Source organism: Hydra vulgaris, chromosome 10 (assembly GCF_038396675.1).
Source record: "Hydra vulgaris chromosome 10, alternate assembly HydraT2T_AEP".
In the NCBI taxonomy this organism is placed as follows: Eukaryota; Metazoa; Cnidaria; class Hydrozoa; order Anthoathecata; family Hydridae; genus Hydra; species Hydra vulgaris.
In genome coordinates, this window is record NC_088929.1 from 45,480,873 (window position 1) to 45,499,047 (window position 18,175).

General features: G+C 28.4%; 1 protein-coding gene across 2 annotated transcripts; it reads right to left on the reverse strand.

Annotated features, from left to right (window-relative positions):
* Positions 1–5,388: 5,388 nt before the first annotated feature.
* Positions 5,389–11,577, reverse strand: LOC136085998 (uncharacterized). Of its 2 annotated transcripts, XM_065808129.1 has the most exons (9): positions 8,328–8,636; positions 8,121–8,214; positions 7,972–8,031; positions 7,697–7,807; positions 7,403–7,480; positions 6,855–6,985; positions 6,120–6,359; positions 5,810–5,969; positions 5,389–5,627 (listed from the first exon to the last, which is right to left on the reverse strand). In XM_065808129.1, exons 1-7 carry the CDS (start codon positions 8,563–8,565, stop codon positions 6,331–6,333), a joined length of 741 nt encoding a protein of 246 aa, XP_065664201.1. In that variant the 5' UTR covers positions 8,566–8,636; the 3' UTR covers positions 5,389–5,627; positions 5,810–5,969; positions 6,120–6,330. The 2 variants fall into 2 exon arrangements, with proteins under 2 accessions (XP_065664201.1, XP_065664200.1); XM_065808128.1 differs by lacking the exons at positions 5,389–5,627; positions 5,810–5,969; positions 6,120–6,359; ... (2 more) ...; positions 7,697–7,807; positions 8,328–8,636 and adding an exon at positions 8,776–11,577 and having other exon boundaries at positions 8,121–8,210.
* Positions 11,578–18,175: the final 6,598 nt, after the last annotated feature.

Genomic DNA, 18,175 nt, shown 5'->3' on the forward strand with positions numbered 1-18,175 from the left:
TTGTTTTTATTTCACCAAAAGCTTCCTCTATGGAGAATAGACAGGTAAAAACTTGAATAAAATCCGATTTTCATTTAATAATTTCAACACATCTCTGCTGTGATGAAATTTACAACTATTCATAATAAGAACGTGATTTGGATTGCTTCTGAAATATAGAATAAGATTTTGTGTAATAAAATTTTTGAATTTTTATGAATTATAAGCGCCATCACTTAACTCATAAGAAACTTTACTGCCTGGGACAGTAACATATGCTTTTTGATTTACCAAAGAATATCCATAATTAGTAGTGGTTTGCAGGTTAAAACCTGTTTCATCTAAAAATACTAATTGGTTATAATTATGGTTTGATAATTCGTTCTGGCGTTTAAAATTCTCGGAGAATTTCTTTCAATTGGTACTTTAGTTAGCCTCTTTCTAGTATGTCCCCTTTTTTGTTAAATTTTATTTACATAACTTTGTTAGCGATTGATTCCAATATTATTTAAATTTTCTACAATTTCATGCTAAAGATAACTACTGTCATTATTTAAATATGCGGCCATTTCATTTTTTATTATACTGTTATCCTTAAATTTCGGCCCTTATCTGTTGAGCCATCGTTAATTTCTTCAATTTACGTACACAGCTGTAGAATAAGTTGATTAATTCTTGAATTTCTTTATTAGATTTTTCAAGATCTAAATATCTTTTAGCATTTTTAATTGTTTCGTTAGTAATTTCAATTCATATCTATCTTTCTTGTATCATACTTAGGCAATTTTTTTAAGTTTATATATTTTAAAATAAAGTGCTTTTAATTATGGAATAAAGTGGTTTTAATTATGGAATGAAGTGGTTTTAATTTTGGAATGAAGTGGTTTTAATTATGCAATGACCCTGTAACTGGAAAAAAGTAATAACTCCTAGAATAACTTTTGGTTTACTCTCATTATTACTAGACTGAGTATTTTTCATTATATGAATTAAGTGGCGACAAAGATTTTTTATTTGGTTGAATATGACACCTAAAATTCTTAGCAATTGTTTATTTTACCATTTGGAAGATTAAACGCATAGTTACTAATTTTAAGTTCTTTTTATGCTGTTCCAGAATTCCATTATATATTTATTGAAACTACGACATAATTCATATAAAAAAGAACCTAAAGCTTAAACCTTTTTCTGTAACAACACGAAAGTTTTAGTTTAAAAACATTTTTTAAACCAAAACCCATTCTATCCTGATAATTAGAAACAGGGCTGCCGAACGCCGTCACGCCGACTGGGACAGCAACCCTGATTGCGCCATGTATTTATCAATGTTTTCCTATATTATTGATGAAGGACTATTTTTTTTTTTAGATACCTTCTTTTTATTTGGTGCCCCTTTAATATCTGCCGCCCGAACCAAACTTTCTCTTTCGCTTCCCTTCCTCTCGGGGGCCCTGATTAAAAAACAGTTTTAGTTTTATTCTTTTATCATCTTGGCGCAAACTACGACCTGATGCAAACAATAGTTGTGAAGATAAAAAAGATGCAACTAACGGCGCTGATCTTTTTTTCTTTTTAATACTATCTGAAGTATCAATATTTACTTTGGGTCTGCCAAAAGAGCAGAGTTATTTTCATCAATAGAAGAAGTTAGGAGTATCATTTCATTTTATAGCCATTGATTGTTATTCCTTTCAAAAATTTTAAAAATTTTGAATATATGCTACCTTTTCCAAAGATTTACAATTTAAAATAGGGATACCATTTACATTTGCATTTAAAATACTAGGATCAGCTGACTTTGATTTTTTTTTGTATTGTATATAAATAAATATCAATTTATTTCAACAGCGAAATATTTCAGCTATAAAATGATAAATAATAATAAAATTTTTGAAAATATTTTTGTTTTTTCCACCATCTGACTCACTGTGCTACGCCTTTAAATATGCAAATTTATTCATCCACGACTTTACGCTATGATACCAGTTTATAACATTAAAAGAATTTTTAATGTTATAAATTGGTATCACACTATAAAAAGAATTTTCAATATTATATTTTTTTATTATGAAAATATTTTTTTGTAGGTTTATTATTTGCGCGCGCACACAAATAAGGACTCAAAGTCAGAGTTGATAACGCCTCCCGGCGGCAAAGTAACTTTCTTCCAAAAAACTTTTTTTGGAGGCGAGAACCACTGGGGGCCGCCGTCAGAAGATAATTCAGAGGCAAGTTGGTTTAGAGACCACCTTCAGTGGCTTCTGCCTCCCGATTGGCAGCAGCTGCCAGAACTTTTTTTTGGAGGCAGAATGTTTTGAAGGCCGCCGTCAATCAAAAGGCGAAAGTCACTGGGGGCTGCCAGTTGATTTTTAAAAGTGATAAAGAGTTTGTTAAAACAATCGATAGCAAGTGGAAAAACAGCTTGGTTGTCGTTTGAGGCTGTTGTAAAAAACTCTCTTGGAAATAAAAAAGAAGAAAACTCTGCTGTTTAATTGTTAGAAAGTTGAAAGCCTTTTGTGCTCTTCGATGCAAAATAAGTATAAAACTTCGTTTTATAAATAGACATCGTAAACAGTTTCTTGGTCAAGATGATTTTTTAAAGGAGAGCGTTTCCACCAAGGTCTTAAGAAAATGGATGATCGTTATCAAGGACGTTTGGAAAAACACATGATGGCAGACTACTGTCTAACATTACTGTCCAACTTTCTTTTGTCAACTTGCATCAAGCAAGTTGAAAAAAGAAAGAGCTACAAGCAAAAGTTTCTTTACAATTGAATATTTATGAGTAAACGATTTGTTTGAAATCCTTTTCAAAATTAAAACTTACGTTACTTTTTTATAAGTTTATAAAAGGTTTGCCTTTGATTGGATAATGTTTATGCTATAATTTGTTTATTTTAAACGTGTTATTGACTTTTTTATCATCTTTTATTTTTACAAAAAATAAAATCTTTCAAAATATACCCTAGAATTTCCAAATAAGTTTCAATTCAGAAATACTTTGGAAAAAATGTGCTAACTACCTAAAATTTGCAAAAATAAAAAAAATTCTATGCAAAAAGTCTGATGTCAGATTTGAATTCAGCGTATCAAAATTAGGTAAGAACAAATGTCAAAATTAATGCAATAGATTTTTTGTTTGCCTGTGTTATTTCATAACAAAAGTTTTAAAACAAGATTTAGAACTTGGGTTTTCTCTTATACTCTATTTCAAAACAAGTGACATTAAATGGAATCTTTTTTTTTATTGCTTGTATTATAATATAATTCAAGCTTGTTGGAAGAAAAATATTATTTTGTCAATTTAAAACTTAAGATAGTAAATGAAAACTTTTTTTGATACTCTCCAATTAGATACTTTAGACTTGATAAGTTTTTTCACCATCCTGACAATACTATACAATTTAGAAAACGATAAAAAATGACGTTCTTCAAGAAAAAAATAGTAAAAAAGTAGTTGTTAATGACCTCAAACACCACAACACTGTGATTGTTTTCATTGCGGGTTTTTTAATTATAACTTGTTAAGGACTAAATGTTTTTTTATTAATCAAGGACTTGCTTTGTCATTATTTTTGAATGTTTCAGTTAGGAATGTTAATGCAAGTTGAATATAGTTATTTAGCTATCAGCAGAGTTTATAAAAGCAGAAAAATTCTCGACTACATTTTTTTTTCGCAGCCATCGGCGTCCGCCTCCCCATAATACGAAAATCTTGAAAATTGTTTTATAATATTAATTGCCAAATTTCGACCATTTTAACAAAATTATAACTTTGTCAGAGATTGGTTTTTTTCAAAAGCTATGGAATAAAATATTTTAGTACGGCAAATTTTTAAAATTTTAAAATTTTTTACAACCATTTTTCATTACATTTTTTTATTACATAAACTTAAGGAAAAATCGATTTAATCATCGAAATAACTCAACTTTACTAAGTCTTCAAAGATAAGAATTAAAGTTTGGGTTGTGTTTTATATTCCAATTTTGAAACAAGTAACATTAAATAGAATCTTTTTTTATATACGATTAACTTAATAAAGAGAATTTGACTTTGTCAAGCAAATCCAAATTTTGTCTTACTACTAAAATCGCGTTTAATGTTTCATCCAAAAGCCGCGTTCTCAAATGGTTGTAGACCATTGCAAAGCTACTAAAATCTCGTTCAACTTTGACCCGAGAAAATGCAGCAGCAAAAATTACTTGAGAAATATTTTAAAGTTCCTTCCAGTTAGGATCATCACGTTTTAAATGCCAATATTCAAGAATATTATAACTTTCATTCACACCAACACGTGGCTTACTATATACAATATTTGTTATTTGCTAATGAATTCTTGTGTTTTGCATAACATCTACGCTTTGAAGTTGACCTCCTCCTGAAAGAAAAGATATCAATTATTTGTTTATCAAAAAACAAGTATTGTCTAATAGAACTGACCCAGTAGGCACAGCGACGTGACAAAAACGTGAATTTCACGTTATTTTGGCACGTGACATTTAGGTGACTTTTTGGTCCCTATGAAATGACCAATTCACGTGATTTATGGAGGTGCTTTTCACGTTACTTTTGGCACGTGATATTTAGGTGACTTTTTGGTCCCCATAAACTGTCTAAAAGACGTGCTTTTTACGTTAATTTTCATCGTCGAAGAAATGTTTAATACGTATTAAATTACATGGTTTTATTAGTCAGTATATTAGTTCTTGACATAAACATTTTGAATTTGTAATAAAAGCTGCACTTTTGTTAAAATATCCTTCTTATATCCAATAAGTGATAAGTACAAAGTCATAGATCTACAACTTTCGATCCACAAAGAGCGCACTTCAAACATAATCAAACGAATCAGTCGATATTTTCTCGTATAAGAGTACGCATCAAACTTTATCTAATGAATCAGATTTAGCTGAAAAGAAACGAATAAAATCTTAAATAATAATATGATTATTTAATAATTATCTTAAATCGCAAACTTTTACAACAAATCTTACTTGGTATTGCCAACCATTCTGGCAACAAGATTTTCTAGTTGTTTTCTTTTATCTAAATCATTAAATAATTTCAAGATAACAATACTACCCAGCCAGCCAACACATAAGGGTACCTTAAGGGACCCATGCGGGCTTCGATACGGGACCCATATGGGCAACCCGTTGCTACCCCAGCGGGAGATGCAAACGGGTTCCACACGGGTCCCATACGGGCTTCCCGCTGGGAAAACCATACGGTTCCCGTATCCAGCCCATTTAATTAGTCCATATGGTTACGACTAGGAAATTTTGTATACAGCCCAAAAGGAGCCAGCAAGTATCATAAGCGTGATACTTTTTCATTTAACCTCTGCCATAAAGTCAATCAGGAAGAAGTCATAAAGAACAAGAAACGTAGAAAAAAACTACAAAATATAACTTAAACCAATTATTTTTTTTAAAAAATCACTAATAATATTAAACAAATTTGTCCAAATTTTCTGAAGGTGTTACATAAACAGCATCGAGTTCAGTCGAGTTAACGTTAATAGCAAATTTAGTAGATCTACGACTGTTGCTTCCACGATCCCGTGAGTTGGCAAACCATGTTGAAAGTTCAGCTTCGATTTCCTTTTGAGTGCAACTTTTTGTGCTAGGATTTAATTTAACGGCACCTATTTATGAAACAGAAAAGTATTATTAAAATACACACACACAAATATATATATATATATATATATATATATATATATATATATATATATATATATATATATATATATATATATATATATATATATATATATATATATATCAGCTCTACAAATATTATTATATAAACTAAATTTATACTCACTACAAAGAACTAAATGAAGTGCATTTGTTTTAAAAGCGTGTTTTTCTTTTTGCCCTGTCAAATTGAAGCTGCGAGCAAGAAGGCTGTCTAGCAGCATGGGCATTGATCTCATTATAAAATTCCTTAGATTTTCTCCACCAATATCAGCAATATGTTTAGCCTAAAAAAAGTTTGATGCAAGTTATGGTGCAGAGATATAAAAAAATAAAATAAAAATATGAAAGTTTGTTCAGAACTGCAATTAATTATTAAAATAAACTGTATTTAAATAAAAAATTAAAAAAGAAATTTTAAAAGTAATAATTTTTACAACTATTTTCTTTACTCCTGGATTTTCCAGCTTCTGTGTTAAAATTTCTATTTCTTCCATTGACTTAGCTGGCAGTGGAATACCTTCTGGAAGATCTGAAGATATATGATCATTCAAATCTAGTTTGCGGCGGATAGATTGAATTTGTGCTGTATGCATTGCTTGAGTCTTTTTCATATCTTCCTGATTGCTAATTACAGTTGCTAATAAATTAGCAATCATCTGTAGACTTACACTCACCTAAATAGAAAAAGTCTGTATTAAACATAAAAACATTTAAAAAGAAAATTTCGGATTTAAAACACTGGTAATAAAATTTAAGACTATTATCGAATTGTTATTAAAAACTACATCATATACTTTTTATTTTTTTTTAATTTTACATAATCATTGTTTTACATATATATTTATATACACTTACTTCTGCCGATTATAGTAAGCAATATGCGATAAAAAATGTAACATTTCTTTAAGTGTGTTTTAATAGAAAAAGAAAAGGGAAAAGGAGAAAAAAAAATTAAAATAAATTGATTCCTGCCCTAACCCAATCCCTTCTCCCTAATCAGTCGATGTATGCAGTGAAGCCCACGCCTATTCCTAAATCAGTGTGACATAGCGCTAACCAAAGTACGCAGTACAACAATAATTTTGAATAATTATATATAATTATTATTTATAGTAAAATATGGAGTCATTTATTTAAGTTTACATTATATCATATGACTTGCCTAATACCTGCTAATAATTTATTATTATTTGTTGGACAGGTGGTGATTTGTTGAAAAGGTGATGATTTGTTTTGAACAGGGGCAGAGTCCATCAATATGCTTTTCAATTGGGAATATTTTGATGCTGAATTGTTAGATCTACAAGAAAAATTTTGAGCTCAATAACAAACCAATGGTATAAATTTAAACAAGTTAACAATAAATAAAAACATACATATTAATATGTACCAAATATATTATAAGTGGTATAACACTCACATATGTACTGGTAATAAACTGAAAATAACAGATTTTATAACTGGATATTTTTTATTTTTAAAAATTATTTTCTGCTCATTATCAGCAAATATTCCAGTGTTATAACAGCTTTTTGCAGATTTTTGAAAACCAGTTTTTGAATACTGTTTGTAGTAGACTTGCTTGTTTTTACTTTATAAACACTTATACTTAAAGAACTTGAGAAAAAAAAACTGATTATCTGGTATATCTGGCAAAAATATATGGTACACCTCATTACATTGAATACAGCCATTTATTAGATAATTGTATCACTACTTCTCTATTTCGAAGTCTAGTCTTGCTGCTGGTAAACCATCAGAATCACATTTGCTCAACTCAATATCACTTCCATAACTGTAAAAGAAGTATAATTACGTTGTAGTATAATGGGGTTAATATATATACATGATTTGGTATTGGTTAATAGTAAATAAATAGAAAATGAAAAAAAAAAAAAAAGAATATAACGTATACTACTAAGAATAAGTAAAACCTTTTACATAACCAGTAGACTAAAACAAAATCCCCAAAAAAGTTATTACTTAGTGATACAAACAGGATGTTACTTACAGATTCAGTAAATTCTGAGGCTTTTTGTGAATGAAAGGCGGAGCAGGTTTGTCCACTTGAGTAACACATATTGCATCGTTTTTTCTTTTTTTGTGCCAAGTTTTCTTTTTGCTTTATAAAATCAACAAACTATTAGAATAGTTAACACTATCATTTTTATTTTACACTGCCATTTTAATAGTTACACTGCCATTTTTATGCCTTGTCAAGAATACAGTAACAATAATAGATAAAAAATAAGTAAATAACCAATTCTTTATAAAACTAGATAACACCTTGGTAAAATCTGATCATAATCTTCTTCTTCATTCTCAGAGGAACTAATCATTTTACATCTAAACAGTTTTGTAAATTATAAATATATAAATGCATACGTGGATATTTCAAAATTTATTAAATTATTAAATTCCATAATTAAAGTTACCTTTTAACACGTTTTAATGCATTTTCTTCTGACGTATCAAGGTTGGAGGTGTCCTCTGCTCTTTTTGCTTTTGAACGTGCTTCAGTAAGACTGTCTATAAATAAATTAAAAAGGAATACATAAAAAACGTTATTGTATTAAACAGAGGTATTTTTTGCACTGAAACATAAATAGAATACGATTATAAAAGCATAACACTAATTTTACCAGCAATTCCAAGAATTCTAGCAGTAAATAAAGGCCAATGCACATCTGGATCCATTAAATTATTTTTAGCCTTTGCAATACCTGTCAAATTAAAATTTTTTCCATTTGGCCAATAGACTTCAACAGATATTTTATTTTTAATACTGGATGAAAGTGAACTGATTTCAACTCCACTTATCCAAGTTAGTGGCACATAATCTGTTGTATTAGTTTCATTGAATAAAACTATTGCATACATAATTACACTGTAATTGTAATACAAATACTGTATCACAAAAATAAAATTTTAAATATATATATATATATATATATATATATGTATTTATGTATGTATGTATGTATGTGTATATATATATATATATATATATATATATATATATATATATATATATATATTCAGCCTTTGAAATTTAGGTCGGCGTTTGGAAGTGCTGACCCAAAAGTCAACCTATCTTTGTTTTATGACCACATACAACAGCGAACCTGAATCCTTTAAAGTGTCTGCATGCAAAAATAAATATACGTAAAAGATATATAATATTAGTTCAATAATATTATATTATAATGATGTAATAAAATATATATAATATTAGTTCCTAATTAATTTATTGTAATTCATAGATAATATGCATATTTATTAGTAAATTCACAAATTTGCTATATTCTTAAAATTCTTAGTTGCTACATTCTTAAAAATTTTATATTCATAATAAATATTGTCAATAAGTTTTTTTAATCAAATAACCATTACCCCTTTCGCAACAATAAGAAAAAAATCCAAATAATTTTTTTATTATAGATCCCTTCTTATGTGCAGCTGTATGCTTTTGGGTAACCCTTCACCACTGTGAATAGCCTCTTATGTTTTATCTGATTTGAGTATTTTTTTCATTACACAAAATAAGTACTTATTAAATATGGATATGAGTATATTATGTTTCTCATAAACTATTTATAATAAATCATAATCAAAAAGTATCAATTAACATAATAATCATAAAATTAGTTAATTGCAAAACTAATAATGAAAAAGTTATAACTTCAAAAAGTAAATATTTTATAATGCATAATACAAAATAGTAAAGTAATTGTATTTTTTGCAGCAAGTTATTTGATAAACTAGAAAAAATGTATTTGTGGAATAACTATAAAGCCGTTTTTAAATGGTAGTTTAAAATACTTAATATTTAGTTCTTTTATAAAAAATGTTGTATTAAATGACACATTTTCCACATAATATATGGACAAGCTTGTTGAATCAAGAGGATCCGTAAAAAATGCTTGCTTACGCTGAAACTCTTGGCAGACAACAAAAGCATTAGCCTCTGAGCAGATTACATCAGTTAATATGTTTTTGACTAAAATAACTTTATCATTAACACCAAAGCAATTGTCAGCAGTTGCAAGAGAAACTAGAAACTGTGGTCCAAAATATTGCTTGTATTGAATGTAGTGACGAAATGGCAATGGTAGTGGACCTAGCAAGTGTTTTTGTCGAAATTTAGACGGTATACTGGTGCACAATTTTGATTGTTGCAAATGACCTTCCAAAATCCGTCGCACAATTTGCGAGCAAGGTGATTTAGGTCGACGGACTAACTTTTTTAGTCTTCCCAAATAGCTTTCAAAAGGAAAACAAGAAACATTATGTAACACGCCAAATTGCCTAGCATCATCTGGTAAGTGTATCAACGAATGAATATTGTAAACACACTGATCTTTTCCAAACAATAAGCAAAAATTATATACAAAATACTTTAATAAGTTTTCTACATAAACAAAGTAGTGGTTGTTACACAATAATGGAGTCATAAGAATGCGAATAGCTACAGAGAGACACAAAAAATTGGAATATACAGAATCAGAAAGAACACCTTTTAAAACAACAGGGCCAGTATATAACAAAAACTGTCTAAATTCTGTAGCTTTCCATTGCTTGAACTCTAAAAGAGATCGAGGTCTTCGTGAAAACTCTCTAGGAATGTAAGCTCCTAGAATAGCAAGTTTTTCAGATATAGCATCAATTGTTGATCTTGATAACTTATGTTCAGATCTTCCATAGACTAATTGATTAATATACCTACGAACTGTTCCTAAAAATACTGAGTGCATGCTATCAATTGGAAAGCCACTAACTAAACCAATATTTAATTCCTCAAGAGGTGATATATGTGTACCATCATGATGATTTTTATCTGTTTTGTTTTTAAAACTGATGTCTGATCTCAGAGGTGCAGCTAGATTGGGCATAATAACTTTGCCATACCATTCACCTGTTTGAAAGCAGCGTTCACAAGAATTATATGCATTATGTGGTTTAATGCACTTTACAAATGCTCTTGCAGGTGCATCACAAACAAAAGCCTCCAACTTTAATAAATAGTGCTTCCCAGTTGCAACACAAACAAAACCTGTTTGTTCTAACATTTTTATTTCAGCAACAAAGTCTTTTTAATTAATCCGGTAATGAGTTAGGCTTGGTTTTACCAAAATATAGTGCAAGTGGAAAAGGATACCAATCTGCATCTCGAACAGAGCAAAGAATTGGCCACAAACTGGCAGTTGAGCTATTAAATATTGGCACTCCATCTATATTTATATGCAGATGTAATTTATTAATTTCAGATTTAATAGGATACTTTTCCATTAAAACAGAAAGCCAGTGTTTCACCCCAAAATAGAAATATTCTCCACATGCAATATTTTTTATTCTGATGTTTCTTTCAGTTTGCAACAAACTTCTAGCATCCTTGGGCAAATTAGGATGTGATGGGCTTAATAATAAAAGCAAATCTATACATACATTATGTGAAATGTTAAATTTTAAAGCCCATATTCGCAAGTGATCTTGAAGACAATCAGTATTGACATTGTAATCTACAATATCATCTTCATCATGACTTACTAAGCTAGGTGTTCTATCTTGGTAATCACCAAATTCACCATTATGACTAAAATCAATTAATTTACTATCTGCATCATATAAGCATATTTCAGTGTGTGCTGAAACTTCATTGCAGCTTATAAGCTTATTGTCAAGAGGCATAACTTTATTATTATTTGGATAACTGTGTTCATTTTTATCAATACCATTATCACTCCAGCTACAAATTTCAGAATAATCATCAACTTCGTCACCAATTTCATTAATACAGACAGAATTGTTCTTAGAACTAGCATTAAAAAATATTCTATTAACAACAGCATTTATTTTTCGCCTTTTTGTAGAATATGAATATAAATTATTACTCATTCTGAAAATAAAGAAAAGCAGAAATATAATAAACTAAAATAATTCAAATTAATAAACCGAATTTAAATTTAAAGTAAATTAGTAAAATAATACTGTAATAGTTATGTAGACTATATATAAGACTATAAATTGTAACGCAGTAGTGCTGTAGCGGTAGAGCGCTTGCCTTGTAAGTGTGAAGTTTGGAGTTTGACTCTCACAACATCCCTGGAAATACCGCACTCAACTAAATTTCCATGCGCAGCTGCCTTGTTTGTCAAGGTTTTTTGTTTCAGATTCAAGATGGGGTACACCACAATTATTAAAAAAAAAAGTAGCCTCCTCAATTGCAGTGGGCCTTGGGCAGGTGAGTAGTAGAAAAAATATACATAGTTAATAAAAATTTAATAAAAAAATAATAATAATTACCAATAATTACTAAGAGCCTATAGTTCTTATATTATATTAAGTTCTTATATATTTCAAGGGTTAAGAAGCAACCTTTAATCTGCCAAAAATATAACTGTTTTAAACGGTTGTATTTTTAGCACTTTAAAAATTTGACTGTTTTAAACAGTTATATTTTTGACAGATTAAAGGTTGCTTCTTAACCCTCCTTAACCCCTTAAACTTTATAAAACCTTGTGTCTAATGTGTTTAAAGTGTTTAATATTTGAAACTAAAATTAAACAAGCAAATACAAATTTGTTGGGTGAAAAATGCAAATTGTTAGGTGAAATGCTAAAAATGTAATGCATCACTCAAGGTAATGAGGTGAGTTTTCAGCTTGGGGCATATCACAGCAGTCATCTTTGTCAGCAACTGTTTAAATAGGTAGTTAAAAGTGCTGTGATATATATATATATATATATATATATATATATATATATATATATATATATATATATATATATATATATATATATATATATATAAGATTCTTTTAGAGCAAATGCAATCAACTTGCTTGATCTTTTTTTGGAATTTCAGGCCTATCACAACACTTATCTTTGACAGCGACAAAAATTAGAAAATAAATTTAAAACTAACATTTGGTTAAACCAATTGTTATTTATAATCTGTGAAAATCCTTAACAAACATCTAACATTAATTAAGACAATTATTATAAGCATGAATAATTTCACGAATAACTTATATCATATTAGTTAAAATCAATCATTTTAATTAAAACCATGATTAAATCATACATTATCCGATTTAACCATTTTTATTTAGAATATAACCTTTTTAAATTCCGCCTCGATATCGTTAATTATAACTCCGTTTTTATTGCTTTCCCATGTGGGTCCCAGACTGTTCCCATACAAAAAGCCCTTGGGTATCCCATACCAGATACCCGGACGATTCCCATACGGTACCCACATGTGTTGGTTGACTGGGTACATACAATGTAGAAAATTAAAAAAAGTCATTTGCCTTCTAATTTTATACTCTTATCGCTAAAAAATAAATAAGGATTTAATTAAAAAAGACATAACAAAAAGGTCGATAAATAAATAAAAAAAAGAAGTGCAAAATAATAAATACAAGTTTAAATAAATATTGCTTATCTATATATATATATATATATATATATATATATATATATATATATATATATATATATATATATATATATATATATATATATATATATATATATATATATATATATATATATATATATATATATATATATATATATATATATATATATATATATATATATATATATATATATATATATATATATTTATATATATATAATATCTGTATATAGATAAATATCTGTCTATAGACAAATATATATCTATATATAAAGTTAATAACTGATGCGCGTGATTAGAAAAAGACCTATACTCACCTTATGTGAGAACATCTGATTAAATAATTTGTTTTCTTTGTTTTCCATCTTATTATATTTGCACTTGTTTCTGCATTAACTTGTTCATACATTAACTCACTAGATGCAAAGGTGACAGCCCACGAAGTTGCTTTCAATGAGTAATCTACAACGTTTTGAACATTAAATTTAATTTTCGAATGCACACAGAAAAATTATAACAATTTTTAAAAATGTAATAGTTACCACATAACCACACATCATTATAGTGGGGATTTTATATCATGATTTTCCTACCCATGGTGAGATTTTCATCTTGAGGCTCTTTTTGCTGTGGAAACAATCACCACGGCTAAGGAGCCTCATCTTCCCCTAATTATATATAATATATTAAGTATAAAACTAAAAGTATGTATAATAAAGTATTGTCAAATCAAGTCACCAATAAATACTGAGTGCTGAAAATTCAACTCAGAATCAAGTTGCATTCTCCAATAAGATATGAACTAAATTAAATTCTTGCTACAGGGTGTGATCACAAAAAAAGACGAAGAGAGGGAAAAGTGAATTTTCTCAAACTTTAAAAGTTAAAAGGTTATTGTGTCTTACTACAGAATGATATTCCTAGGCAATAACATAACAATACCATTGGATCTTCTTAGCCAATAATATTTTATACAGAACTTATCATTTGTCATGTAGTTTAATAAATTTAATATTAAATCAGTTATAATAACTTATTTATTATTAAATTAACTACATCGACAAATTTGACAGTCTAAAAAATTATATAATAGGGTAGAAAAAAAAAGTATACCTTGTATTAGGGTTTGATCTTTTGCATGTTGCAATATGAGAATTATCAGCCATAACGTTACACGATTTTGAACTAAGCTTTGTAATATATTTATTAAACCTAAATTGATAAAACTTAGGTATAAAATAATATAATATGTTTAGATAAAATATTATATATGTGACATTTTTTTTTTGTCAAAAATGCATTGCGATGTTATAAGATATCTTATACCCTGATGCTTTTTTTATTATTATAAAACTGCAATGTAAAATAATTATATTATTATAAAAGTATAATAAAAAGTAATTACAATAATTAAAATATAAACTACATATTTCATGCAATCATTATATAAAAAAAAATTTGAAAATTGTTTGCGGTAAATATCCTGAAATATTTCAGAACATTTTCCCCTTAATTTTTCCCTTAATTTTGCATTCAGCCAAGTTGATGACAATAATATATACTTTAACTTGCATGTATGAAAAACTTTTCGGATATTTGGAAAAAGATAAATTTCAGAAAAATATCCGGTATTCCGGGAATATCTCAAAAAAAAATAATCCCTGAAACTCAATTATAAAAAAATAGTAAATAAAATAAAGAATATCTTTCCAAGTTTCTAATCATAGGTTTTTATTGAGAATAAAAAAAGATCCAAAATACGGGATATTTTGGCAAATGTAACTTTCATGCTTCAATCAAGTAAAATTGTAACCTGGACGAGGTCACCTAAAATGTACATGATTGAAACGTAAAGAAGGAAACCGGGTAAGAGCATGCATCAAACTTTATCTAATGAATAAGTCGATATTTTCTCCAATAATAGCTAGCGACACCAAGTTTAGCTAAAAAGAAACAAATAAAAACTTAAATAATAATATGATTAATAAATAATCATCTTACAAGTTTTACATGGTGAGTCGCCAACTGTTTTGGCAACAAGATTATCTGGTGTTGCTATTTTTTTGATCTAAATCATGAAACAATTTTTAAAAAAAGGCAATGCTATATTTGAGAGAAACTTGCTTTACATATTGAAAGGTTGTCAACATTGAAAGATGAGTATAATGCAGCTTCAAATACAATAGCATCATAATCATCTTTTTGTGGGGAAAACATTGAACGAATCCGCGTTAATAACCTGTTTTATATTGTACATAATAACAATAGCAATAAAAGTCATATAATATATACAATAATAATTTCATAAATACAATTCAAATATATATAATAATCATATAATATTTAAATAATATAAAAAAATGAAATAAATAAGTATTAACCTTTTTTAACAAGTAAAGCACAAGATCAAGATGTCATATATTACAAAAAGATAAAGTATATAATAATAATAATCTATACATATATCAATAATAAATAACATAACACATTTATTTATTGATATTATCTTGGATACATTCTTTAACCTTGTTGATAAAAACCAAATAATAGAAGAAAATCTATTTTTGGTTTTTATCTAATCGACTCTTGAGCAATAATGAATGCAGAAGTTCTACAAACATTATTATTGCTCAATAATCAAGAATAAGTTCTGCTAGAACTTATAATTTGTCTATGTAGCTTACTTAATTTGATATTGAATTCGTTATAACATAACTTATTTTGTACTAAATTAAGTAAGCAAAATGGACAAATTCGCCAGTCTAAAATATTATATCAAAAAGTAGAAAAAAAGCATACCTTGTTTTGAGTTTAATCTTATTTGTGGCAAATAGGGACGCTTGGTACTAATTTATTTAACTTAATTTGATGTAATTTGGATATTAGATATTACAACTTAAAATATATTGGACTATTTAGTTTTTTTTAAAATGCATTGCGTTATAAGATATTATATAGACCAATTTTTTTTTGATTATGATTAAAGTACAATAAAAATTAATTATATCATCATAAAAGTAAAATAATTATAACTAATATAATGAATACAAAAACTATACTATAAAAAAGTAAATAATATAATAAAAACATAACTTTATATTTCTTGTCACAGGTTTTTATTAGGAATAAAAAAAGTTCCGTAAGACGCGATATTTTCGCACGTAGCTTTCACGTAACTTTCACGTAAAATAGTAACCTGGACGGAGTCACCTAAAATACACGTGATTGAAACGTGAATAAAACGTAGCGTGCCTACTGGGGATTTTCGAATCATTAAAAGTTGCAAAGTTTTTCAAACACTTAAAAGATAAAAACTTTTCTTTAAAATTTGACTCTTTGACCTTAAATCAATAAAAGGTTAAACTTTTTCTTCACAAATCGTTTGATTTGTGAAGAAGAAAAAAAAAGGAGGAAACAAATAATACTCTATGATTACGAAAATCATTAATAGCAAGTTATTGAGTAACATTGAACTTTTATTGATACACAGTGTGGAAATTCTTGATATTTTTAATGTAATTGAATAAAATTATTTAATAAACCGTTTGATATCACTGGTTAATTATCAATTACTGAATGATAGTAAAATCTTTACCTGAAAGTTGAGTCAAACGTTCTTCATCCTCATCTCGTGAATTTTCAGGCTGTCGAGCAATTTCAGCAAGTTATCTTTGTGAGTTTACAAAATGACGAGTCTTTGGTAGATAATCTACTCCGCGGCTTCTTAAATTGTTGAAAACTTAATGACTAGCACTATTCCATGCAAAATGAGGATCCAGTCAGAGAACAGCGATGAAAGCATCACATTCAAAAAACCTTTGTGAAGGTAAATTTAAAGCTTCTAGAAGTTTAGATATTAAATAATTTTGTTAGAAATTAAATAAGAAGTGCAACATGGTATAGTCTGATCTTTGAAAATCCTTCATTGCATAAAATATCGGCTTAAATGTTCTTGCATATTCCTTAATAAATTTCCAGGTTTCATCATTTAATCTTAGCTCGCGGTTATTTCGATTAGTCCTGATTTGTTCATATATCGCGAGTTTTGTCTGATACCATGATGTAAGTACTACTCCATCTAGGAGCAATATCTTTGCGTGTTCTCTTGAGATCAGCAAAAATTGCATCATATTTAGGCGCTTGTGTATTTTTTGTAAATTTTCTTATTTCAGCAAGAGTGGCTTTAAACTCCGCAAAACATTTTGGTACAGATTACACCAATATTGTTTTCTAACAGATTTACTTTTCTCTCTTGTTCTTGAGTATGTGATAGCCTTTCGATCCCATCGTCTGTATCTTCAGAATTTTCTACAAGTTCTTCTTCAAAATTGACTCGGTCAAGCAGATCGAAATCTTCAAACTGTTGTGTTTCCTCAACAAAGTCATTACAAATGATCATTTGATTTTGCATTTCTCTGATAGCATCAGAAGCTTTGATCATGTTTTTACCTTGATCTAAACAAGTTGAGTAAATATCATCTGCCCCTTTTCCTACTTTCGCAATCAGAGTAATTAGCTGATCAGCTAAAACCGCTCCAAGTTGCATGAGTGAGCATTCCCAAAGTTCGATCGTGTATTTTTCCATCTTTTGTATACCAAATACTTGCAGAAAAAACATTTGTATTGAAACGAGGCGCTGAGTCAAACATTAATGATGGATATACATTTTCTTTATCCTTTGCAATAATTTCATAAATTTGGTCATCAGCTTTAAGAATATATTCTTTTGCTTTTTGACAATTCCATCTCACACCAAAAGCTTGAAGAGCCTTTCTAATCATCTCATTCTTCCCCATTTCATCAGTGACTCTCATAGGCAAATTTCTCATCAGAATCGATTTTATCAGAATTCGATATAAACGATACCGTAAGAAGTTTCTTACGGTATCGTTTATATCGAAGTCGAACTTAACTTTGTTACGTGAAACGAAAATAGCATTTTCTTCACCGTTACCCTTATTATGATTGTTATTTCGAACTCTCCTCATTTCCGAAATACCTAGTTCTATACCAATATCCTTGTGTGTTGAATGCAAATAGTTTTTGAGATGAGAAACATTTCCGACAA

Bases quoted from the DNA above. Each gene is read 5' to 3' on its own strand.
- LOC136085998 (XM_065808128.1), bottom strand. From the start codon at position 10,754: ATGTTAGAACAAACAGGTTTTGTTTGTGTTGCAACTGGGAAGCACTAT.